At 42.1% G+C, this 27,368-nt stretch overlaps 2 protein-coding genes across 2 annotated transcripts; both read right to left on the minus strand.

Moving 5' to 3' along the window:
• Window positions 1-5,646: 5,646 nt before the first annotated feature.
• LOC121603824 (long-chain fatty acid transport protein 1-like) lies at window positions 5,647-11,004 on the minus strand. Its single transcript, XM_041933069.1, has 13 exons — window positions 10,673-11,004; window positions 10,425-10,563; window positions 10,070-10,325; window positions 9,797-9,964; window positions 9,132-9,201; window positions 8,621-8,712; window positions 7,943-8,052; window positions 7,609-7,818; window positions 7,404-7,530; window positions 7,126-7,263; window positions 6,340-6,504; window positions 6,099-6,245; window positions 5,647-6,007 (listed from the first exon to the last, which is right to left on the minus strand). The coding sequence occupies exons 1-13, from the start codon at window positions 10,822-10,824 to the stop codon at window positions 5,850-5,852; spliced, it is 1,932 nt and encodes a 643-aa protein (XP_041789003.1). The 5' UTR covers window positions 10,825-11,004; the 3' UTR covers window positions 5,647-5,849.
• Window positions 11,005-11,942: 938 nt separating this feature from the next.
• On the minus strand, window positions 11,943-27,248 carry LOC121604523 (adhesion G protein-coupled receptor E5). Its single transcript, XM_041934063.1, has 17 exons — window positions 26,961-27,248; window positions 22,975-23,049; window positions 22,534-22,683; window positions 22,319-22,450; window positions 20,307-20,450; window positions 19,781-19,824; window positions 19,435-19,545; window positions 19,046-19,199; window positions 18,799-18,918; window positions 18,506-18,705; window positions 18,212-18,379; window positions 17,127-17,321; window positions 15,969-16,186; window positions 15,684-15,842; window positions 14,462-14,627; window positions 14,187-14,288; window positions 11,943-13,803 (listed from the first exon to the last, which is right to left on the minus strand). The coding sequence occupies exons 1-17, from the start codon at window positions 26,989-26,991 to the stop codon at window positions 13,762-13,764; spliced, it is 2,211 nt and encodes a 736-aa protein (XP_041789997.1). The 5' UTR covers window positions 26,992-27,248; the 3' UTR covers window positions 11,943-13,761.
• Between the last annotated feature and the right edge of the window lie 120 nt (window positions 27,249-27,368).

The raw sequence follows: 27,368 nt of genomic DNA on the forward strand, positions 1-27,368 counted from the left end.
TGGAACCTTTATGTAAACAATGTGCAGCTGTGAGCCATGCAGGACACAGAGTTTACGCCCTGGCTGAGGCTGCAACTGACTGCAAGGTAGGAATCAGGCACTGCAAAACGTTTGAAAACACAAGTTCTACAATGAACGTAGCCTTTGAGAGAAGTACTATTATAATAATAGTGAATCAATATAGATATTTTCCATCCTCAAATCACTGCTTAATGATGTTCCTCTCTTAAATTGTCTCATTTAAATATGTTTAGAAGCCTCAAAATTGTCCAGTAATTAACAAAAAAAACCCAAATTATAAGAGAGAACATACTTTTGTGTAGATGAATGTATTTTTTTCATCAGATTAATCATTCTGTGAATCCTGAGGTGTATCTTTCGACCGCTTTGAGAGAACTATTTAAGGAAAAGCCTGGAAATAGTAGGCCTTCCTCCACTGAAATCATGCTGAAGGAATGGATACAGAGCAGCTGGCAGGAATTCACTGTTTTCCTCAAGGACACTTCAGCAGGCCAGATGATTGCCAGAATAAGTGCTTGAAGGGAGCTACAGCTGCCACAAAGCCAAACCAAACAGGAGCACAAAGACGTCACACGATAGTCAAGCACCCTACAACACATCCTCTTCCAAGATTTGAACCCGTTTTTTTTTTGCTGAGGGGGACATCTCATGGCTGTTTCATACTTCTTTATTAACATGCTTCCTGCGACACAGCGAGTGGATATCTAAACAAGGAGGCAGTCAGGCATTTTTTCTCCTGTAAATATTCATTTTCCGGCCCAAACAGATGCTGTCTTGTGTTAATCCAAGATTAGTTTATACAGGCAGAATTTAGAGTGACTTTCAAAGAGGCACCGATCTGAAAACTAGGTTGGTAATTACTGTTGCTATTATCATGTCACAAATGCATGTTTGGAATGCTAAGAAAAATCTGAGGAGCTGGTGGGCTGTGTTGAGCTCCTGTTAATACCATCAGTGCACAGTGCTCGCTCATGAATATGGATCATAAAGCCTCAATGTAAAAATATTCCACTTCAAGTAAATCCTGCAATCAAAATATTGCTTAAAGTACTTAAGTATTATCTGAAAAATGCATTGAAAGAATTGAAAGTAATGCTCATTATGCAGAGTGAAAAGTACAACGTAATTCAAAGTATTATAATTAATCAATTAATGTGACCTGGACCCAAATAAGTGACAGAAAAAAGATGGATTGATTAACCAATTTAAATATAATTTAAACTCTACTATTAACACTTGTCCATTATGAGATGATGAGCCTCTTAGCTGCTGTAGCTAGCAGCAACAACAGTGTTTCCTACAGGTCTGATGATGCCGGCAAATTTATTTAAATTTTAATTTAACAGCCTCCTGCAACAAAAAAAAAACATTTTAACACCTTCAAAGGCCTTTTCTTTGAGGGAACTGAGTTCAATGCTTTTCAAGGCCTGCAGATACCCTGTTATTGTCAAACAAAGGTCCTCTCAGCTTCAAACTGAGAGGAGGTCTGAACAGCCAAAGTAGGCAGAGTCTTTCAGTTTCAAAGTAGTGAACTAGAGCTGTTAAATAAATGTTGTGGAGTATATATAGTATAACATGGGGTTACTCAAGTGAAGTACAAATAGCTGAAAATTGTGCCAAAGTACAGTATTGAGTAAACACACCAAGCTGCATTTTACCTAAGTGAGAGTATAAGTAGTACCACAACTTATAGTTTTACTAAAGTGTTATGAGTATTATTGTTACTCGATTATACTGATTCATGAGTTCACATGTAAGCAGCATATTAATGTTGTTATAAAGCTTGTAAAGAATGATACAGTATGTATGTTGGGTAGTTTCATACTGTATCTTCTTCCATAAACTCCTCACAGGTTTTGTGAATAAAACATAAATCTGCAAAGTAATCTAATAACTGTAGATAAAGTAAACACCCTACTGAAGTAAAATACACGTACCTCAAAACTGCATGTACGTAGAGTAGCCTACTTGAGTAAATGTACTGCTAACCTGTGATAGTCCCAACAGATACTGATGGAGCGTCATTTCAAAGTAGTTCTCCTTTTGGCCACTAGGCAGAGCTCCAAACTTCACTAAATGGACTGATGGAGAAGAAGATTCACTTTGAGAGAGTCACACAGGCCTGTCAACATGCATGCAGACATAACCAGGTAGAGCTGTGACTGCAAAGCTCAGCTAAAAATCATTCAGAAAGCTGTCTGAAGTCACTGCTTTTGGACCTCCTCTTCCTCCTTCTTCCACACTTTCCTTGTTTCTCTTCCCAGGCTGAGGCCAAAGTCACAGAGGAGCACATGGAAAAGGAATTTGAGAGTCTTCACCGTTTTTTGAGAGAGGAGGAGGCAGCCAGGCTAGTTATACTCCGGAAGAAACAGGAGGAGAAGAAGAGAGAGGCAGGAGAACAGATAGACAGAATGAACCAGGCGATAAAGTCTCTGGAAGAGAAGATCCAGCTCATTGAGGAGGAGCTAGATGCAGGAGGAGATGGGGTTAAATTCTTAGAGGTAACATCAATCAAATGCTACATAATTAGTCAATGAGTGGAACAATGTTTGTGTTTGTATTTAGTAACCATACGAGTCCTTTTTTGCAGAACTACCAAGACACGATGAACAGGTGTGGGACATTTCTGGGTATTTTTCAAACACAAGCTCATGTATGAGATATATATAGTAGCGCAAATGCAATGGTGTAACTGTCTGCATGTTCATATGTATCTGCTGCAGTACATGGGCAGGTAGCCAGGAGCCACAGAGGGTTTGCAGACCTCTAATCGATGTGGCCAAACACCTGGGCAACCTCCAGTATGCTGTGTGGGAGAAGATGAAGCACATCGCACCGTACAGTCAGTTTCTTACCCTTCCTGTTCTCTTCCTCCCTCCCTGCTCCCTCCTTCAGTATCTCTTACCCCCGTTTGAATCTTCCAGCTCCAGTGACCCTGGACCCCAGGACGGCTGGTCAGTCTCTGAGCGTGTCTCCTGGTTTAAACAGCGTCCATATCACCCCTGGACCCTCACAGGGGCTGGAACAGAGTCTGTATGTTGTCCCAGCTAACCCTGAACGGTTCCAGACTAATTCCTGCATCCTGGCCAGAGAGGGCTTTGACTCAGGAGTGCATTGTTGGGACATTGAGGTATTTACTGTACAAGAGCCTGAGTAGTATAACAATGATGGACTGTCCTTATTTGTAAACATAGCCTTGGATCTTGGCTGTCACTGATAGTCAAAGTAGTGTTAGATATCCAGCCTCTGTCAGCTCTTTAAAAAACACATTTGGGGGATCCTTGCCAAAATGTGCACTGTGCCAGATTTTTTTGGCAAAATTATGTGTTGTGTAAAAGCAAATATCAGCCCATATATGGATTTATTCACTCTCACATGTCAGTCTCAGGAATTCAGGATCAGATGGGTTCTAGTATACACAAACCTTGAGATACATGCGTTTCTGTTAGCATGTGTTAGCATACGAGCTTCCATCTACCACCTGTCTAATCCTTTTCTCTATTGATCTGAACAGGTTGGTGACACCGATAATTGGACAGTCGGTGTGGCAGCTCAGTCAGTTTCCAGAAGGACACAATTTGAGGCCTGTCCAGAGGCAGGACTCTGGTGTATCAGCCTGCGAGACGGCGAGTACCGAGCTCTGACCACCCCCTCTCAGGACCTGGATCTGGACCACTTACCCCACCTTAGCAGGATCCGTGTGAGGCTGGACTGGGATGAAGGGACGCTGGCATTCATGAACGGAGATGCTGAAACCCATCTTTTCACATTTAGACATCGCTTTACTGAAAAGGTGTACCCATACCTTGAGAGTGTATCGTTGAGTGGGCGTCTTGCTGTGTTGGAACAGAGAGTGAACGTGAGTGTTGGGTCAGATTATGTCTCTGTGGATGACACTGCTATCGCTGAGGAGGATCAGCTGATGAAAAGTGAATCTTGCACTGAGGGAGACATTAACGCTGCATCAACTAACAGCAAAAGCAAGATGTCCGAGTGTGGACATCTGACTGAAGACGAACACTCAGCAAATTGCACTATGAGAGAGGAGAAAACCAACCCCCTGAGACGCAGCACTAAGGATCAGCTCATTAAAACAAAACCCACTGATAAAAAGGAAAAGACTAAAGACAACAGACCTGCTGTCAAAACACAGAGCAGGAAGCCCAGGTTCAGTGTGACCTACCATGTTTCACTTAACAGAGCCCTAAACGTCAGCAACAGCGACCCTGGCAATCACAAACAAGTCCAGATGAATCATGTGGATCATCTGGTTCATTATCCCTGTAACGAATAGCAAAAGCCTACAGCAACAATGATTTAAAATGCCATCTTTAGCATTCACACAAGTGTCCTTTGTTTTTGGTCATGCTATTCTAGGGATGGCAACGTCAGTCTATCGGCTGGTTGGTCCAGACTGAAGTATCTCAGCAACTATTGGATGGATTGAAATTTTTCCCCAGAGGATGAATCCTGGGGACTTTGGTGAGGTCCTGACTTTTAAATGAATGCCTCAACTACTGGATGGATCACCTTGCCATTTGGTACTAACATTCATGTTCCTGTCAGGATGAACTATAATCAATTTGTCGTTCCCGTAACTTTTCATTTTAACTTTTCAGTTTTTATTTGCCCAACACTTCGATTCAAAACTACCAGCTGAAGCTGTACTGTGTTTAGTGCTAATTCGCAAATGTTAGCATGCAAGCACTCTAAATTAAGATAGTGAACACTGTAAATGTTACACCTGCTCAACATACTGTAAACGTAAATGTCTCTTTGGAGATTAATAAAGTATCTATCTATCCATCTATCTATCTATCTATCTATCTATCTATCTATCTATCTATCTATCTATCTATCTATCTATCTATCTATCTATCTATCTATCTATCCACTGATGTTAGCTGTTATGGTTGTGAAATCATGCCCTCCAAGCCTTACACTTATGCTGTGTTTTTTTTTTTTGTTTCAGACTGGAACAGGAGAGGGGCGGTGCTGATCACCTGGCGGAGAGCGCTGAGACGCACCTGTCCCTAATTGGCTAATTACCGGCCCTTTATAAGCAGCCTCCGCTCTGGTCTCGTTGCTGGACTATTCCCTGTGTCAGTGCCTCTCTAGTCGCTCTCTCGTGATCGCCTCGCTCGTGATCGCCTCGCTCGTAGTGAGTTTTTGGTTTGTGTATTTTATCGTTATTTGCTAGTTCAAGTTTTTCCGGTAACAGTGATTTTTAGTTCATCCTTTAATTTGTCACTTTGTTATTGAGCTTGAGTTTTCTGTTGGTACTTTGCCCCTCGTGGCCTTTGATTTTTGGGAAGAAGTTTTTGTTTCCTGTGTTTGTCTCTGCATCTGGGTCCTGGCCTCGCTCTTTGTGATACATAACAGTTAGCATTTAGTCCAAGGCGTCATTGTGTCTGAGTACAGCTGCCAGCATGGATCCACTCTTAGTCTTCTTTCTAATGCATTTAAGAACTGATTAGACTGAATTTTGTTTCCAAGGAGTGTGATGAAAATATATACTTTACATTTACTGTGTGCTCATCAGCATTTAAAAAGCACAGTGATGCATCCTCTGATGTAAAACTCTTCATCTTGTCCTCTGATGTAAAATGCCGTCAACAGTTAAAGGCTTTTATCTTTTATTAAAAATATATAAAACAGGTATGGAAAAACATTGACAAAATGTAACATAAATGAAAAAAATGCATTAAATTTGGTTGAAGAAATATTTAAATGAGTCTATTTAATTGCAAAAAACAGCAATGTTTTCCCCTTTGAAATATACACACTATCCTCTTCAGCAGTCTGTGTCTTCTCAGCCTCCTCCTGTCTCATAGACACACTCTCCCCTCCATGATGGCACTATATAGCTCATCAGTGACAGCCTCATAACGCCCGGCACGACCATCCAGGAAATAAATCTTTTCACTCGAGCCTTGTGGCTTGTATCCTTCCCTCTGCAGACGCGTCTTCTGGATTTTGAAGGTACCTGAGGACAACAGTGGAAAATGAAGCTGTGAAGTTGTGTGTGACTTTTTTCAGCGTGCGTGTGTTTGCATGTCCTTGCATCAGCGTCTCACCTGTAGTGTCAACAGACGGCATGAGTCGGAGGAAGACGGGGCGTGCGTAGGAAGGCAGCGCTTTCTGGACAGCAATCAAGAACGCATCCAGGTCAAACTGGCCTCCTGTGTGAGCTACTGCTGCCATGCCAGCCTTTCCCTCCACACCTGCGCACACACAGACAGATAAGGTAATGAATAGACTAGATGATGTCACACCCACTTAATCTTTTTCTTCTGTCCTGTTTCGTCTCATCTCTACCTGGTACAGAAACTCCATAGACGGCGACATCTGTGTGTCCCAGGAGGCCACTGAGGACTCCTTCCACCTCTGTGGTGGAAACGTTCTCCCCTCGCCAGCGAAACGTGTCGCCGATGCGGTCCCTAAAATAAATGTAGCCATATTCATCCATCACCAGCACGTCACCTGAGAGACGAAAATAGGAAGACAGACAAAGATGGAAATAACAACAATCATCATCATCATCCCTGGAGGGGATAACAGAGCAGAAGTCTGTCATGATGATTATTCATCAGTTTTAACTTTGATATAATATAATGGTGAGTCACTGTTCCGTCTATTAGACAAAACAGCATATAAAGCCTTTTGTAAATGTTAATATTATGGACTGGACATGGATTTTTCATGATGAGTCCTGATAGTGAGCTTTACTAAAGTGAAACCTATTGAATCATATGTCCAAACTGTGTATTGTCCTCTGAGTGTCTGTTGGTATTTGTATCTATTGCAGTCCTCTGTGTTTCTGTTATGCCTCTGTGGCGTAGCCAGCTCACTTCAGGGGTTAAATAAACTGTATCGTCTCTATTAATCATCATAAATTGATTTTTGTATGCACTAGGTGGAAGGTGTTAAACAGCATGGACAGGTTCCCAGTCCATCATCACAGACAGTGAATCACTAACTCTCCAGTCTCCAGTGCGGCTGTCTTATACTGTTTGTCTTCAGACTGTGGGAGGACACCTGAGAACCCAGACAGTCCATCAACAATACTGTGACTGTGTTCTAAAGAGATAGATTGAAACATACCTGAGACATAAGCAGAGTCTCCCATCTTGAAAACATTGTGAGCTATTTTCCGATTGGTGGAGTCCTGATCAACGTAGCCATCGAATCTCCTGAGCGGATCAGTGTGGTTGATGCGTCCCACTAACATACCTGGCTCACCTGCCGAGACAGAGAGAGACGAGAGAAGATACTAGAGATCATTTTGATTTATCCAGTTGTGGCTGTGTGTGTGTGTGTGTGTGTGTGTGTGTGTGTGTGTGTGTGTGTGTGTGTGTGTGTGTGTGTGTGTGTGCTCTCACCAGGCAGACAGGGTGCACAGAGTCCCTGTGAATCCCTGAGCAGCTCTCCGTTCTTCTCCTGCACCCTTACCAGTCTGATGGGGTAAAAGCTGGGCAGTATGCGACTGTTGAAGCCACATGCCCCCACCTGGACATGTAGGAGTTGTGAATGAGACGGGATGCAGTTTGGAAAATCCTTCACTCTACCTTTAAAATAAACACGCACCTTTCCATCTATGTTGATAAGGCTGCAGTTGCATTCGGTGGCGCCATAAAATTCCCCAACTCGTCGTATTCTGAATCTCCGGACAAACTCTTCCCACACAGAGGGACGGAGGCCGTTACCAACAGCAACGCGCACCTGGTGATGGGCCTCAGATGAACAGACTGGCTGGGCCAACAGGTAACGGCAAATCTCACCTATGTACAGAATTACCTGGACGCGCACACACAAAGGACAGAACAATATAACTATTCTCAGTCAGTGTAGGTTGAGGAGAATCAGTGGAACTGCCGTCTGCAGTCATCGTTAACTGAATTTGGTGGCAGTGTGAACTCACAGTGCAGTTGTGTTTGACACAATCATCCCAGAAACGACTGGCTGAGAACTTTCTCCTGACCACAACAGTCAAACCAAAGAGCAAACACTGGCCTACACCCATGATGGTACCTGCAAACATTCATATTTTTACAGTCAATAAGTACAATCTGTTTTTTCTCCCTAAATTAACTGATTCTGGTCACATATTTTGCAGTACAGTACTCAGAGATGTACCCTTGACGCAGACAATATCATTGATCCATGTCAGAGGAAGCAAAATGATCTTAAAATAAGACACAGTTACTGCAAACCAATGATATTAGATCCAACTACTGGTACGCAATTTTTCAGAGAATCCCAGCACACTAACACAAAAGCACAGCAGTGATGATGTGTAAATGGTGATGGGTGTGATGACGTTTTCAGTAATGACAGCAATAGTATATTAGCATCATTATATTAGCATATGGTATACAAGGAAACCAGCATCATGGAAATTAGAATCATGGTATCCAAGGAAAAGTGTTGTGTTTGTAAAGGGGTGGGAATTACACGATGACACTGTTTTTTGACAAAATCTTAATACTGAAGCACTGAAAAAGACACAACAATAAATGTGTTACTGAATGAATGATTTGTCTTGTTAAAGACAGGAAAAGCACATTATGGCTGAGAGATCAGTTGGAGGAAGGCCTACCTGCAGAATGATACAAAGGCAGGCAGTTGTACATGATGTCGTCATGACAAAGGCCAAAGGAGTGGAAACCAAAGGAGGCGATGCGATAATACCTGTCAATAAAAGATCCATCATCACCAGACATCAGCTTATCAAGACACTGACCAGAATCCTCACAGTGCTGAGTTTCACTGGAACACTTAACTACAGTTTGGTGATGCTGATGTCAACAATTTTTTTAATGAGCCTTCATATGTTGCTACATTTTCCTGAACTCATAGTGTTAGAGTTACTCGCTAGACAGAATCTGGCTCCCAGCAATCATCTGACAATGAAAAATGAGATATAGGGTTGTAAAAATAGTCAGATGTGTGGGGGCAAATCATCAGAGCTGACGCAATTGGGCGCAGTTGTCCTGCAGCGTTTCCCAAAAAGTCGCTACTGTGAGTGCGTCAATAAACTCCTCAAACTCGTCTCCACAAACCGAACAAGGCGTCATCACTGGCTCTGATGAGATCACAGACAGACTCACCGACTGTGCACCACGACAGCTGCCTTTGGCATTCCTGTTGTGCCAGAGGTGTAGATGTAGAAAAGTCTATCTGCATGGAGAGAGAGGGGACACAGCCACAGAGACGTGAGCACTATGGAGATGACTTTCTACAGGCAATGCTCAGCACAGTGGTATGCACCCCAGCACCCCCATCATTCCTTAACACATTCTGTCTCTCCTTCTATGTTGTTTGGATGTCTCAAAGGTGGTACAAGCGAAGACTTGAAGAGTATTAACTTAGGAATGTCATGTGATAGCTGAGGTAGAAACAATGCAGATAAGCCGATTGATAAGGGAAAAGTAAATGGACGAATATATCACCTGATACCTCAGAGGGGAGATTCAGAGTGTTTTTTTTATCATATCAAGTGAATACCAAAATATCTTTCACAATGCACGTACATGTTGTGTGACATATAATATTTCTTTGAAGTGGGTTGATGATTTGTTTGACTGTGGTGTGTGCGGGTGGATTCAATGTCCTAAGAAGACGTAAGAGAGAGTGAGCTCTGGCAGCGAGCGCTTTACTCTGGCAGGCAAAGACTTGCTGGGGTAAAGAAAGAAGTGTTGCAACCGAAGCTTTGTGACATGTCACACACAATCATACCAGCACCCCCATGCGCACACACTCTGTGGAGCCTCACCGTTGAATGCCTTCCTGGGTGTGTAGTGTGGTGGGTGTTTGGGCGAACGGTCCAGCAGGGTCTCCAGCCTCTGAACTCGGAGGCCGCACAGCTCCTCCTCCTCGTCCCGCTCGCCGCTGCTGAACAAAGCCATGTCGGGCTGCAGAGAGCCGCTCACCTCTGACACCGCTGGGAGACGATGGCAAGTGTCGGAAATGTAGAAAAAGAATGCACATGTTCAAGCCTGATTTAGCCAATACCTCCAGCTGTCTTTAGTCTACGCTGGCATCCTACCTCCTCTCATCTCTGTCCCGAACACCATTGCACGAGCTCCACACACACTGACACAGTGCAGCAGTGATTGCTGTCGAAGGTTGTTGTTGATGAGCGCAGCCTCTACGCCGACCACAGCCAGACCCAACCACAGAGCCACAACCAGAGGCTGGTTCTCCATGTACAAGGCCACCACATCTCCCTCAGCCCATCCCTGCGCCAGCACCCAGTGAGCCACAGCATGGCAGCGCTCCTGCAGCTCCCTGAAACTCCAAACCTGGAATGAAAACAATATGGAGATACAGTAGATTCGGACATCAATGTGACAATATGATGTTAGGGTCTGATGCTGCATTTATTTGTAGTGCGTCCTCACCTCTCCTGTAGCCTCATAGATCAAAGCAGGTTTGTCTGGGTGCTTTGCCACCACCTGGGCAAACAGGGCAGGAATGGTGCTTCTATTTCGCAGGTTACGGTACATGGAGAACCTCACTCGCAGGATAACAGCCAGACACCTATTAGACAGAGAGGGAATGAAGTAAAGTTCAAAAATAGGACATACTGTAGCAGGCAGCATGGGGGATGAGCGAGGGTCAAATATGACAAGAAGAAACATTCACTTACATGAGGTCTCTTTTGATGGTGCACAGAGCGACATGCACGAACTTCCAGGAAGCTCTCCAGACCAGGCAGAGCCTGAGCCCTGCCAACACGCTGCAGAGCCTCACAGCCCCAAACACAGCGAGGCACACCACAACACCACTCATCAGACTCATCCCGGTTTCTCTTCTTCAAACAGTGACTCCAGGCACAACAACAAACAGTCACACAGAATTATGGTTTGGTGAGAGGGAGTTTACCCGTCCGGGAGTTACCAAACCCGATGCACCAAGAAATCAAGACACCAGCTGTGGGCTCAGAAGCCACAGGTCCGGAGGAGTGTGAGTGAAGAGAGCCGTGGAGCCTCAGAGCGAGCCGCAGCAGGCGGGAGGAGGTGCAGGGGGTGGAGTACGTGATAAGACGCAGAGACAGAGCAGCAGGTCACAACTCATCATGCGCTGCGTCACTGCACTGATTCATTACCCCCGAGAGCAACACACACACACCAACGTCTGACTTTATGAGCGACAAATTAATCCATTTCATCACAAACATGAATACGTCACATTAATGTGGTGAACTTTTTTAAAATTAGAGGAAGCAGCCTGAAAGTAAAAGAGTTCAAACGCAAGTCTGTCGAGCTGATTTTTTCAGAGCTGCTGCCTCCCCAGATTTAACTCAGATTTAAGTGTTTGGTTCGTCTGGTTTTATAAGATACATGTTTTGTTGGTGACATTTTAAACTGGATGAAATAAGTTCACCTTTGAAAGACAGAAGTATAACACAGCATTAAACTAAATTCAAACAGTCACTAACTTTATGACCTGTCCTACTCTCATCAGACAGTACATTTTATTTGTGGTTGCTGTTATGCAGAAGTTACATAGTCTCATTTGTAATTTGCCTTTAATTGTTCTTGTATAGTCGCTTCTTTGTTCTATTCTTCTTTTTAAACACCTATAATTGTTTATTGTCTAAGTTTCTCCCTTCATCTGCACTTTTTTCTGTCTTTGTGCTGCTGTATTACATGAATTTCCTCTCTAGGGGATCAATTAAGGATTATATTATTATCTTAAGGATAGCAATATTTTTTTATTTCCACCACAGAAGAACTGAATGGATTGTAATTTTCATAATAGCTGTGGGGTGAAACAGCTCTTGGTCTTCCATCACTTCCTAAAATATATCCTTGATGGAATAGTAGGAGCAGATTTTTCATTTCCATCTCTCTATTTGTCTATCTGTGTATGTATCTATCTGCAGGGGACTGAGGCGAATGAAGCACACGCTTTGTTTTTCAGATGAAGTATAAGCTTTAATAAAATTTGTGGTGCATATTCTTTAAAGAAAAAAGTACCGAACAACATACAACAAAACAAAGTAAAAAAATAAGTTCATATAGCTTCAAACTAGAGCACCTATAGTACGTTCGAGCAACAAGATTCTTACATTCACAAACTTCTGCATACTGCATGTAGCTTTTTCACATAAAAATACATTTTGCAATGCATGACTAAAAGGCATCACAAAAAAAGTGCAGCCACATGAACCGCAGAACAGTTTAGGTGTTAAAACCAAGACAGCCTTTGCTTAATCAGGCAATTTAAATATAAACAAAGAGCAGAAGAAAAAAACAATCATACAAAGTCTTTTCTCTGAGGATCAACGTCTTCGACATGATGTGATCAATTCCTACAAAACAGGAAAAAATATATAACTGCTTTATTACAACACGTAAACTGTTCAGGTTCTGAGGCTGGTTCTCAAGTCTTCTAGATCCTCCCATTAAGATGTGCTGGATTATCATCTCTTACAAAGGAAAAGTGCAATAAAATAAACTAACTCAGGTCTGTACAGCTCCTGTTAAACCTCATCAAAACAGCTGGTTCTCATTACTCAGGGATGTGATACCTTACAGTCACTAACAATGTGTGAAAGCACAGGCTAACAGCTATAATAAGAAAACATGGTAACAAAATGGAATTTTATTCTATAAACACAGTTTGATTGCAGGAAGCTGCAGGCTTATTAGAAGGGTGGGCCTGTTTTTGTAAATTTCCCAAAACAACCATTATGCGCCGGATTTGTTTTCTTGGTTTCTTGTTTCAAGAAGAATATAATACACCAGTGACAGAAGGCACAGCTCAATTGCTATTCAAGAGATTTTCTTTAAGAAGAGCCACAAGTGATTAAAAACATCACTTATTTTGTTTGACATGAAAAACAAACAAAACAACAGACATAAAGTTCTTAGAGGAGCCCTCGTGGGATTTGCAGGCACATCAGTGAAACATAATGGATCCCATGAGCAAAAAGCACACCCACCCTTATCTTTACATAAAACATTTCTAGAAAATACAACGCAAACTCTGCTTTAAACATTAAGAGCATCACTCATATTTTCTTGTAGCCTACATGATGCAGGCTTTATAGTCTGCACTTAAAAATAAATACTCTATATCAGCATCACTTTTCATCACTCCAAAGGGAATACAGCTTATACTATGATTGCGATATGTTTTGCATGAAGCTACGGAAACATCTTCAGAGTTCCTGAATAAACTCTCTTTTGAAGTTGGCTACTTCTTGCCTGCAGAATTCACACTAAAATGAAAAGTCAGTCATTATCAGCACAACTTGATCCACCAACAGAGCACTCTTTCATGAATCAGTGAGGAAAATAAGCAGAATCTTGAGGTAAATGTTGGACTTTCTGACCCATAATGCAATTGACTGGCTGATGGTGCTACTCATGTTCATGGATTGATGTTTACGGTTTTTGTCAAAGATTTGGTCCCATTAACTTCATTTGGGTCTGAGAGGCCTGAGATTTAACTGCTGGGGCTCGTTAGATGTATGTTCAATGCAGCAGCTCCCAACCTATTTGGCATGAAACCCTTTATGGCCAAGTGATGCCTATTTGCAACTCCTGCTTGAGGTTGTACATGACTAAGATTTTTCTTTCTTAGGATGTTTCATTTAAGATTTTGATTTTGGTACAGCTTCCAACCCCCTATTAATTTTTATTTGAAGTGATCCAAACCATTAAAATCAGGGCTAATTTAGCCCAGATTGGTGTGAAAGTCTGTCTTTGGAATAAAAGAGAGAGTGCTTCATATGTGGGATTCTCCGGTGAGCTGCCCGCTCCGAGACCCCTAAACAAGGAGAAATTACACAAGTTCAGAAATAATGTAAGACAGCTTCCTGGAGGTAATGTGTTTGTGGTGGTGGAAGACTTTATATCAGTAAAAAACTCCATAACGAGTAAAAGTCGTTCAAAATTAAACTTAATGTATATGTAAGTGTATGTATGTATAATGCAAAATTAGTGTTGCAGTGCTATATTATCATGTATATTTTATTACTGAATGATTGATGCATGCATCATATTTGACAAGATGACCATATGTTTTGTTGTAAAATCTGAATCTGTAACAGATAAACAGATAAATGTGGGCAGTACTTTTTGTGGAGCCATATAAGCAGGAAATACTGATGTGTTTGTGAGTGATAGTGAATGAGGTCATTTTAAGCTTACTTGTGACTGACTACTGGACGGATTGGTGCTGCTGAAGTCTGAGTATCTCTTCTTCTGTGGTGGGCAGATACAGGAGAGGAAATGGGCATACTCCTCTCTCACCTGCAGGAGGCAGCAGAGCATTAGGAAAAAACTCGGTGCAGTTTGTAGTCTTTGTTGTTGAACTTTTAGAATGATTTCTGTTGTGTTAATCTCTCATTTAGCCTCGTGCATAGGGACCCAGTTACTCACACACACCCAGTCACTTATACACACACAGCTATACTGTATCCTACCTGTTTAGACAGTAGGCAGTGCATGATGAAGACCAGCGCTCCCTGCAGGCTGTTGAGGATAGTGAAGATATACGCTACCACAACGCCCTCTTCAAACAGAAAGGCCCCAAACACCCACATGAGACCCAGTATACACATCTGGGCAATAGCTGTCACTGTGAAAGCTCTGCAGAGTAAAAAAATAGGGGGAGGGGGGTCAGAGAAAAGGGCAACAGATACAGAATGAAAGGAAAGATTAACACACAGATGACTCAGTTACCATTGCAGTATCTGGAAAACCCCTGAAGAGTGAAAAGGAAGAGAAAAAGGGGATGGGTCCTACGCAAAGCAGCTACAGAACAGAGACATTGTCTCATCACTTTACTGTCTATTAAAGGCTGGTGGAAGAAGAAAAGCCAGCGGCAACTGTTAAATAAAGGAAACAATCCTTGCAGAGAGGCACCAGTTTAAAAACAGTTTCCGGCAATGTACTCTGCATGGGCCCTTTGTTGCACTGTGATGTATCCTTCTTGTTCCTATGAATAACTACCCCCAAGATACAGAGGAAATGAATAGCACATACCAGTTAAACCATCTAAAACACAAGTGACCCGGTTTTGACTTCAGTCCCTCAGATACAGAAAGCGCTTCTTTCATGAGTCCCCGACTTTACCAACCATTCATCAATCAGACAAGGAGAAATCCGTCTGAAATGTGGATGGGGCAAATTTTTTTCCCCTTTGACAGAAACCACAGAAACCTTTTGATTACAATCTAATGCTTTTTGAGTTAAATTGAAAAGCTGCTCCCTTGATTTTGGCACAATAAGTTCACATTCCCAATTCCCTGAATTAAACAGAAAGTCGCTGATTGATGAACCAGCTTATCCATGGATGCATTTTTTTGTTAATTAATGATGTGTTCTGCAGCTGCATGTGTTTATACAGTGTTGTCTACAGATGCAGTGGAGTAAAAAATGGGGACAGTCTCTCAGTAGCACCCTGTTAGAGAGGAGTCGGTATGATGAAAAGATGCTCGGCATTTTTCTCTCACAAAACTCTCACATTCCTTCCATCCATTTTTCAGTTCCCAAAGCTGCCCCATTTGACCAACTTGCGTAGTAACTCAGTGTTTACTTGTGCAATGGAGGGTTAAGGTCACATTACTTCACATGTTACAACAGCGAGAGCCGATATGCGAAAAGCCACAAGCAGACAACAAACAAAGGAACACACAGACTGACTTGATTTTGTGTAGCTTGGAGAGGTCTGGGTTGAGGCTGGTGAACTTCTGGGCGAGCTTCCAGACGGTGACGATGAAGAAGAAAACGTTGAGGATGATGATGAGGCACACGGGACCAAAGAAACTCCAGATGAGGCCATCTTCCAGGGACAGCCAGCAGCTAGTTAGGAGGAAGGAACACACATGCATGCGTCACCGATATAGATAACAGCAGGTCTGTGTAATCCACTGATGTAACTGGTATTACACATCAAGTATGCAAACAGGCACGTTCTGTAACACTTACTGCTGGTCAGTGCCGTATCCCTTCGGTCTAATGATGCCAGATATAATGACAATAACAAGGGGTGTCCCATAACCAATGATGAATAAGTAGAGGGGCCGAATGGTGGCATTGAAGACCAGGACCACCATACGGTACAGCTGCACGCCTTCCAGCAGCATCCAGGTGAACACTCCCAAGAAGAAGAGATGGAGCATCGCAGCGATAAACCTGCAGCCACCCTGTCATGTAAAATCACCAAGTGAAGAGAGAAAAGATCAGAGAGGAAGAGACAGAGGAACGAAATGTCTGAGTCACTACTTTTAGTGCCGTTATCTGATTAAGATCACACAAATGCAAACATAAACTGCAATTTTTGATGATCTTAACTTGATTCGTGGATTGCAGTCAGATTAATTAAATTAAGACCAACGGTGGAAGAAGTAGTTAGATCAACATTACATATTACATTATTACAAGTAAAAGTCCTTCATCCAAAATATTAGTACAAAAGAATAATCAGTAAAATACTCTCAAGACAATAAAATCTGCTTTTGTATCAAAAGTACAAGTATTCATTTAGACCTTTCAAACCTTATATAAAAATATATATATATGACCAACAATTTGATATGTAGCAGGTGGAGCTAAATCTGACTACTTCATACACTGCTGGATGGTTTATTCCATTAAAATAAACTGGCCATATATTTATATGCAAAATGGTTACTGTAGTAACTATAGCCATCAAATGAATGTGGCTGAGTACAGAATACAATTTGTGCCTCTGAAATGTTGTGGTGTCCATATGAAGTTGCATAAAACAGAAAGAGTCAAGTAAAATTCATGTTTCCCAGAACTGTACTGAAATACAGTTACTTTCCACTGCTGATTACGTCACAGATGTTACAGTAATGGTTCATTTAGGAGTTGCTCTCCCTGTTCATTTCCTATTTGGTCATTTCTCAAGTCTTCTAAAGCATGTTCCTTTTTGGGCTAAAGATAAACACAAGGGTGTTCACTGTAACATGGCCGTAAGGTGGGCCGTGAAGAGCCACTCTTCGCTTTTTAAATGGACTCTGCTTTGTAGCAAGATGAGTGGACAGTTTGAGCCAAGACAACATCAGTAGTCAGATTACTGTACTGTCTGTCTACAGTCACTATTTGCTTGCACGAACATACCACAGGTTTAGTTTGTGAGATGCCAGCCAGGAAGACGAGATCAGCCACGAAGAGGCAGATACACAGGTGAAGGTGGATGGTGGTGCGGGTCCCTTGTATGGAGCGGCAGAACGTGAACGTCAGTATGCACAGCATAAGGCACAGCAGGGAGATGGTCAGCCCTATCTTGGTCACCACCAGGAGCCCAAAGGTGTGCTAGTAGAGAGGACACGACAAGTCTTGAGGTGTTTAATTGGAGCTATAAAGTCATTATTTACAGCAAATTGATTAGTGCAGTATGAGTATGGACCACAAAAGTGTTCAATATTAAACAATCATGAAATAAATAATCACACAAATAGTGGGAAATTGTGGGAAATATATATTAATGTTATATAAATGTCAAAGAACAAAGATACAGACATAGAAACTAACATTTTGATTTCTGTAGTTGAAAAAGGCTTGGTAGTAGCTGTTGTACGGCCATTGTGTTATTATGAAAAACCTCTATGAAATACAAACAGACTTTTGAAAAAGGGCATTTTAAAATAAAACGTCTCGAATGAAATTAAAATGATATATAGTCAAATTTGGATTTCATGAAGTATCAAACACAGCTTTTTTATATGATCATTTATATCATTCTGTCTTCTTTAATATCGAACATTCAGGGTTCCACACAATCCGCCACTCTGTCAAAATGATTCCACTTGTTTCCACTGAGAAATGGTTTGGTTCTTTCTTATTTCTTTCAACGACAACTGATAATTGACAAACTGTACAAGGAGAAATGTATATATATATATATATTATTTAAATTATATGAATGCTTAAATTTAGTATATAATTATGGTCATGGTCACATTGAGTAACAGCAAGCCAGTAGGTTTCACCAACCAGTAGGGCTTCATTTGGCCCACCTCAGCTCCACCCACACTCCAGCTCTTTCCCTATTTTTGGATTAGCCAGGAGGCGAAGTCGGGCACTGACAAGCTGTCAAGCTATTTTCTTCGTGGTATCAATAACATTATCAATAATATTCTAACACTAAATGCTTTGGCATTTTATTTAGGTGTTGATCGTGTGTATGTGTGTCTGCTTCTTACCTCCATCGGGTAGCGTGCCATGAGCACAGCAAAGCTGCTCAGATGTTTACATGTACACACAGTGTGTGTGGCGTTGGAGTGCTGTTGATAGCAACCATCTGTGGACCAGGTCCCTCTCTCACTCCAGTATGCGCAGATATAGCTCACCACAGGCGACTCCTCTGTGTCCTGTGCACAAAACAAAGCTATTATGTCAAGAGCAGGCCGTTCATTTATATCTTCAAATTCCTGAACAGTTTTGATTATACTGAATGTGGAACCACACTGAAAAGACTGCGGGGCAAGTGGGACAACCTGCAGATGTCTGAGGGTGATGTTGACAGGGCGGCTCAGGTTCTGAGTGGATGGGTTGGAGACCACAACAGACACAACTCTAGAGAAGACCTTAAAGGTGGGATCCATGCCATCTTTTTCATGTCCTGTGAGCTCCTCAAAGGACCGGTTAACAGAGATCTCAAGGTTCTTGTAGCTCAACAACGCAGCCAGAGCAAAACCTGTAAAGATGAGAAAAAAACATCAGAGTGCTTGATATACATGAACACTGTGACTTATTTGTTGTAAGAGAAGGGAAGAGGAGAGAGGTTTACCGGGGTAGGATCCCATCCCAGCTGCTGTTGTCCAGTCAGTGTTGAGTGAAGCATAGTCATTGGTCAGATAAATAGGCCCGGTTGGTCGGGTCTTTCCCCTCTGCACAGCAATTTCTGCATCTATTTGAACAGATCATTTCAAATAACACAGTTCAAATTAGCTTTCCCACTTTTATTCATCATCCTTCAGGCCTGTGAGCTTGACCACGTCTGCAAACCTCAGTCAAGCTTATATGGACACTGTTACCTGTCTCTGTGGTCTCCATCTTGGTGTGGCTGTCTTTAAGCTGTGGACCAATGAGCATGATAGCGTTCTCCACCGTACCAAGGAGTCCGCTCACATCTTCACCGCTGTCCAGGTGACCAGGGGACAGGATGGCCACAGCTGCTGTGAAAAGTTTCTGTCCAAGTTGCAGGACACAAGAGAAAGAAATGAGAATAATGTATATCAGGGCTGACCAAATACAACATGTAGGCTCCTTAATTATTCATTTTTTTTCACAAACTGAGCACAGTGGGCAGTGACATTTTGCAACAAGAAGTCAGTTGCTTAAGGGAACTTGGGAATGTCAGCAGCATCTTAACAATCTATGTGTAAGAATGGGTGCGTTTGTGTTTTCTATCTGTTGCTCTGACCTCCAGCAGCGCCTCTCCATCAGCTTTCACTTCACCAGTGACACTTGGGTTCGACAGAGCCAAACAGCTGTTTCTCATCATGACCACAATGTCTGCCAGGCCTCCAAGCGACTGAGAGACAGACACAGAGAATAATAAGACGATTCACTTTGTCCTATACTGAAGATCACATATAATAAACCCTACAGGGCTGCATGTGGCTTTAAGTATATAAAATGTTCTTTGACAGCACAGTGGACCAGGGACAAGTGCAAAAATCAATCCTCTATCAGAGCTTAATAAATTGCATTTTTTTGTTGCAGTATGCAGAATTATGCTAATAATTTAATCTAAACATGCTGTTTACCGGTGGAGGCCCGCTGTCGACATTGAAGCTGTCACAGTCCAGTTCTAGATGGAACAGAGCGAAATATGAGATTATCATCACACCAGTTGAGTTTGATACTTTACTGCGCATCGCAAGCAGAGGGGTGTGTGAGGGCGGTCTGATATCAGATGAGTCAACACAGAAAGAAGGGTGAAGTGAGGAACAAAAGGAGAAAGAGGAAACTACAAAAGATACAGAAATCTACACCACAAAGCATAAGACTCAATAGAGTAATTTGCAAAAGCAATAGATCGCATATTGTCATTTCCAAGCAACAACTTGCGTGCGTGTGTGTGTGTGTGTGTGCAAGTAAATGTGTAAATATCCAACTGCAGCTTCTCCAAGGACGTCTGAGTCAGGAAAGTGATTCAAGGAGGGTGTGAACAAGTAGAGGCGTAATATGAGGACATGAAAGACATGAAATGCATATTTAATATGCTTATATATATAATACTGAACATCCATAGTAATAGTGTTGCAGAGGAACTGTGTATGCTACACTGACCTGAGCATGGAGTCCTGTCGTTGCCATAATTAGTGTATCCGTTGGGACACTTGCACCAGTAACTCCCGTTAACGTTTTTACAGGTCCCTTTCCCTCCACAGAGGTCTTCTCTTTTCTTTTCAGCTTCGTTGCATTCGTTTATGTCTGTGTACGAGGAGGGAACAGACATAAGTAATCACTGATCTTCCTCAAGGGCATTTATTTCAGTGAGGCCAGTCTGACACAAATCTGAATGTAGCAGGTTCTGCAAATGGAACAAACACATCTGCAGTGTGACCAGCTGCACGGTCGTGTGAGTCTTTCCTTGTTGCTAAAAGGATCTCAGTGGAGACAGTTCTGAATTTTTCGGCAAACCAGTGAGTTGCTGTCTTGCCAAAGTTACTTAAAAGCTGCAATTTGAGGTAGTGGGAGGCAGGAGATGGCTTTGTGGTTTAAGTCAGAGTACAGGGAGTTATAATAGTTGAATCGTGATCAAACAAAAGCATGTATGACCTTTTTCAAGATCAGCTCACAACAGTTTTGAATTTTGGAAATGGTCCTTAGGTTGAGCTGATTCTTTTATCTGAATGTGAGAAATGTGCACATATCCCTGTAAGGTGATGAGGGGTGTTTGGACTTGTTTCTCTTCTTCACAGCACAGCTCAGGGTTTTCTCAAAAGACGACACTATGACGACAATCTCTGGTTCAGCTTAAAGGAACGCTGGAAAAAAGAATCACATTCTCCTCCTCGTATAAATGAAATGTTTGACATTATTCGCAATAAAATACAGGAGTTTTGATACTACAACCTCACCTGTTGCTCTGGCACAACCAGTAGCTGTAGGTGGCTAATGGCTAATGTTGGTTAATGTCTGCAAACCTTTTAGCAGATATTGCAGTATAACAGAGATCACTGATTCATTTCACTTTACGACTTTAAGACTCTTCTCTGCTTGTGCTACTGTTACACGATGTGTTCATCATATATCATCAAAGCCTCAGGATGCTTCAAACAGCTGAAATTTATGGGTCTACTGCAGCATGCCCGCAGCACAACCCGTCCATTATAATCAACTGAAGCTGCGCCGCTGACCATGGAAGCCACGTGCACTTCCGCGGCTGTCGCGCCGCTCACCTCTACTTTTACAGGGATGATCTTTTTTTTCTCTACGTGCAGCTGCGCGGCCATCTAAATGATAAAAACTATAGAGCTGTGTAAAAAAACAGTTACAATCTGTTTAAAATGATTAAAACGATTTGTGCCAGAGGCAGCAGAGTAACATTGTGGGTGTTTTCACATTTCACATTAAAATAAACCAAATCAAATCAATGTGTATCTATGATCCTGTAGTTAAAACAATCTCGCTGATTAATTCAGTAACTGTTAATGTAGCCAACATTTCTAAACCCTGCCAGACTCAATATGCACAACATGATATCCAAATGTTTATACGTGGGTCAGAATGGCGCTCTACTTGCTGCTTGTTACGTTGTGGCAAGGGCAGGAAAACCAAACTTTCTGTCTGGCTGCATCCTGCTGTCTGCCCGCTCTCCAAGAACTCTCTGTCTTCTGTGTGTTTCTGTTGTTGAGGTGAGCGGCTCACACTTTCGGACGGTGTGCCCTTGAATGGTGTTATTCCTTCATGGCTATATGCACAAAAAGTGACGAAAGCAATTGTGTGAAATATGAAAAACGAGAATTAAGAGGAAGGTTTACACCCTGCTTCCTTTCACTGCTCCACACATCAGGTATGCAGCGGGTGTGCTTGTCAGAGGTTATCAAAAGCAGCCGCCACCAATTCCCAATTAAGTGGAGATGATCTAACAAGCAACAACACACAACCATAGTTTTCAGGACTGTGTGGCTGTGTGCAGACCACTGTCTTACTGACTTACTGTCACCTGTTGGGGTGGGTCATCTTTCATCTTTATGATTCCGTTGAGTATATTGTGATCTCAGTCAACTCCCAAAGCAGCACGCATCAACTTCAACATGAAAACTGTGTAGACAAAAAAAGTAGACACTTCTCACCTATGCAGTGTCCATTGCTGCTGTTGTCGGCGGTGTACCCAAAATCACAGGTGCATTTGTAGCGCCCAATCAGGTTTGTACAATTCCCGCCGTGACCGCAGATGTTGGCATAGTCGGTGCACTCGTTGTCATCTGAAAGAAGAAAAAGGGAAGACGGGTCAGAACGGTTGAACAAGACACTCGTCGCACACACTCCCACATACGCACACACTCACCTTGGCACTGTCCATCTATCCCTGTGAAGTTTACCTTTCCTTTAATGTTCGTGAACCCAGGCTGGCACTGACAGTGATAGCTCCCCTCGGTGTTGAAGCATCGTGTGTACTTCCCACACGGCTCTGGGAATTCTTCGCACTCATTCACATCTCCAGATTTGTACACAAACACATAAAGCAAAGAGAATACAGTCATAATCTCACAGATCAGTACAGAATAAATACATGACTTTACTGCGACAGTGTCTTACTGTGCACTCTTGTCAGAGTGAATAGCAAACTTGTCATTTTGATGTTAAGCAGTCTTTCTTATTAGCTCTTTTTCTTCCTCTTCTTTATGAGAGTTCTTATCTTAAGTCAAAGCCACAATAAAGTATTGGTGGACAGACGCAAAACAGGGGAGAGGGATGGTTAAAATTAGAAGCAATGGCAGATTATTACCATTACACTTATTGCCCTCTGAGTTGAAGCCCGGGCTACATTCAGAGAAACATCTCCCCAGCATACACAACAAGCCTGTGGGGAAAGAGAGAGAGGCCATTAGTTTCAATTCACAGTAAAAGCAAAATCTTACAGTAACAAGGAAGAAACAAAGCAGAGCAACCAGAGCTTTACTCAGCCAGTCAGGCCCTTAAAGGGAGGCCCCATCTTCATTTTGTCCCTGAGCTGTGCCACTGATTAAACTGCAACATACTGTCTCACACAAATTTCCAAGACATACAGTCCAGAATTATTTACAGTTTTTCTGCTGAGCTATTGCACAGTTTCAATTAATGATGCTTTTAATTTGCATGTCAAAGGTTGCTCAAGTGTTCCTCCTTTCTAAAGGACCTTCAAAGAGGAAGCAGCTGTGTTACAAATTATCTAGCTAAGTATTTCTTGAGCTAAGTGTTTGGAGCACAATGGGCATATGGATCAGCTAGCAGCATGACTCCAGGGATGGCAGTATTCAGTCTGTGGGTACTTGAGTCAGTCCACACTGAATTACCTCATTAGATGATTAAGATGAAATGTAGTACAGCCATGCCTGGTCCCCAGAGGATGAAGCCTAATAACTTTGGTGATCACCTGACTTTTTAAGTGGAGTGCCTTAACACTATTGGATGCATTTCACATTCTTGTTCCTCTCAGGCTGAATCTGGTGATCCCTTAGTACGGTCATCAAGTCTAAATTTCAGTTAAGTCATAACTTAAACTAATAACATTCCCAGTGTTTTAGTAGGCTGGGACCATATCTTATCTCCTATCACAATATTTGAACCAATACAATATGCATTGCTCTTCTACAAGTATTGCAATTCCGTATTACGATTTATTGCAATTTTTGTGTGCTTTTTTTTAACACCAGATCATGAGAAAAAGCTGAATCATACACTTCTAGAAACTGTATATCGTGAGTCATACCTCTAAAAACAATGCAAATCACATGTCAGTCAGCATCATTGCTATACTGCATACAAAAGGAAGGTGGTGGATAAAATTGTCCTTTCAAAACCTTGGACTGCATATAAATGCAAAAAGTGCCTAGTGGTGCCTGTATTTTCAAACCCATTGGCCATTTTGAGTTTGAGTTTTGACCCTTTGAGGTTGCTATGAAGCAATGTGAAGTCAGCAGCTATTACGAATTAGTTATCAGACCAAATATTTGCCTGTCAGTATGAGCACACGTCATTTTCTGTTAAGCATGTCAGGTAAAATTGATTGTTAAGACACAATATTATCACGGTGGCAACCCTGCTTTCCATTAGCGCATCAATGGTAATTCCCATTATGAGCTAGCATTGCGCTAACAGACTATGCGCTAGTTATTTACAATTCAGGAATCTTCAGGAAAATTAATTGAGTTTTTAAACCACCCTTTTCTTAGTGCTAGTTAGCACATGTCAACGTGCTTCAGTGCTGAGCTAAGATGGTGAGCATGGTAAGTATTACACCTCCTGAACTTCCACATGTTAGTATTGTCATTGTGACCATTGTAGCGTGTTGACTAGCATGTAGCTAAACACACCAGCATGCCTATAAACAGCACACAGAGCCTCGAGCATGGCTGTATTATTGGAGTCCATTGTAACCGCTCCATTTTAAAGCTGACTGCATCTGCCGTTCCTCAGTGGAGTATCTCCATCTACTTGTGTTTCTGTTGTGTTTAACTGTTCAACTTGACAGTGTTCAGGTGACCTTGTGTGTTAGTGGTGTGTCCATCTGGGTAACATGCCTGCATGACTCACGGTGCCACTCTCTCTCTTACTTTGCCTTCCCCTGTTCCTCTGAGAACAAGCATATATTTTACAAAAAGTGCAGCATCTTGTCAAGCACAGTACCAACACGCCACGACAGACATGTGTCAGTCACATTTTTTGACTTATGAGTCACGGGCGAGGCAGAAATCAGAGCCCCCTTCACACGGTGTAAGTAAAAAAAAAAAATGATTCCACGTCCCCCTTCCTCCTTTGGTAACAAAGACCCCTCTGTTGTTCTCTGATGAGTCTGGAGCTCCCACAGTAACCACGCTACAAAACCCAGGCAGAGTTGGTCAGTGACAGCGAGTGTGTGAAACAGTGTGACTGGGTCTAACTTTATGACTAAATAACTGTGGACTGAAACAAAGCCTGAAAATATACAAAGAGTGACTCTGTGCTCAGCTCGCAGCTTCATTCATCCGGTAAGCACGGCAGTGAATGAGAACAGTTGTCTGTCTCAGAAACTATCCTCTCTGTGTGTCTCTTCTGTACCACATTTCTTTATAAACCATATGTTGCGTTTTTTTTTTGTCCATCTGTCTCTCATCCTGTTGCTTTTCATTTTGGCCTGACAGAAAATGGAAGTTATAAATGCAGCCAACGCATCTGCCTCACTGACTTGTTACCTTTTTGCATACACTGGGGTTTGTTTCTATTTCTCTGTTTATTAGTGGAGTCAAAATGGCATACATCTGAAAGCAACTGCAATTTCTTATAACACAAAGGCCGTATTTTACTCTGATATAGAGGTAAACTGACTAAATGCAATTGAGTCACAAGTTTAAGGTTTAATTTAAAAAAGTAAGGGAATATTTGCTTCTGCTGACTTTTGAAAGGACCGTACTGAGAAAAGGATTTCATCTTTAATACCATGTTGCTCAGCAAGCAGTAAACAAGATTACAATCAATGTTATTGATTATCAAGAAAGCAACTCTCTCTGTTCACTCTTCTTTTGGCTCAGCCAGCTTCTGAGGGAGATATTTCACTCTTTAGCTGCCAAACGTTCCACTACATTGACAAGCTAGTCATTAATTTTGTCTTCGTGCCGTTTGGTAAGCACACTGTGGGTTTATCAGAGCGTTGTTGCTAGAAACAGCTGCCCACTGCTGCTGGAAACAAGGTTGATGAGAGTGGTTAGAGCTAAGACCAGAAGACTGTGGGCCAGAAAACCAAACTACAAGCTGGAAGAAGCAACAGCGCTCTGTAAACCTGAGGGAAGCCGCAGTGTCACTGCAAGTCACTATCAACATATGTACAGTGAATGTTGAGTACTTTTACCTCTGCTGCAAACATAAACCAACAGTGTGATAAGGAACCAAGTTTGGCTGCAACTCGGTAACCAAAGTGCGACATGGTTATTAAATATTAGACAGAATATAACTTTTATGGTGGCATACATTTACCGTGTATTTTATTTTACATTAATATTTTCATAACAGATTTGAGGCAACATTATACATTATACAGATTATACAGGATAAGTAGCATTACCTGTTCTATGGTAGTTCAGTATAACCTATTATGTTTTGGATATTATATGTGCTGTATGTCCTATTATCCATATGTGTGTTAATAATAACACAGTCATCCTGGTATCATCACATCTGTACAAAGATGCAATAAAAAACGCTTTATCTATTCAGATATATTTATCAGTTACACACTGTAATGTACTTTTACCAGTTTGTGGTTTACTCAGACGCGGCTTATCAAGGCTTCCTGCGGTGAGGCATTGGTTATGGTTTATTTTACCGTGAGAGCCTGAAAGGGCTGTGACTGAACAGTTCTGCCCTGCAGCATCAGGTCAGCGACAGAGGCTCATTGTCTGGCAGGGTTAACACTGGTGTGGCCCATGTGAGCAAGAAGTGAATGATTCACCTGTTCTGCTGTCAAATTCACACGCTGTGACCATGGCAACAGCTGTCATATTAGAGGTTGAGGCTCATTTAAAAGTGAGAAAGAAATAGAGGCTAACAAAATGATGAAGGAATTCGCTTTAAATGTTTTTCTGTAGCTGCCACATTTTGATAAAAAGCGGCGTCTGACTCAAACTAAAAGTAGAATTATGTCACCTGAAAACGTCTAAACTACTTTTTGTTTCTCCTTTAGTTTTCTGTCAGCCTTCACACACACACACCCAGTCAAACACACACACACACACATTGTGCTCTTGTTGATTGACTTACCTACAGTAAGTAGTCCCTTGCCAGACCCCATGTCAAAGGCAAACCAGTGTTTTCCACACAGCTGATGACTTTATCAGAGCTATGTGTGAATCCGGCTGACGTCCTGGAATAAAAGCTTAGATCCTGTCACAAAGTTCAAGGAGGGTTTTTGTATTTTTCAGACTTCTCTGTAGTTCAAGATCCATAAAATCCACAAGGCACGAGCGTGGAAACACAAAAAGCGACCAGTCCTTCCTGTAGAGGTTAATTGTGTGTGGCAGGAAAAATGATAGTGAACCTCCACCAGCTTTCTTCCTCTCTCAGATTCAGACTCTGAGTCTGAGCACGCCTCGCTCTCTCCCGAATCCCCACCCCCTCTCTCTTCCCCCTCTCTCTCCCTCCCTCTCTCTCTTTCTTTCCCTCCCTTTC

This window comes from Chelmon rostratus, chromosome 3, assembly GCF_017976325.1.
Source record: "Chelmon rostratus isolate fCheRos1 chromosome 3, fCheRos1.pri, whole genome shotgun sequence".
NCBI lineage: Eukaryota > Metazoa > Chordata > Actinopteri > Chaetodontiformes > Chaetodontidae > Chelmon > Chelmon rostratus.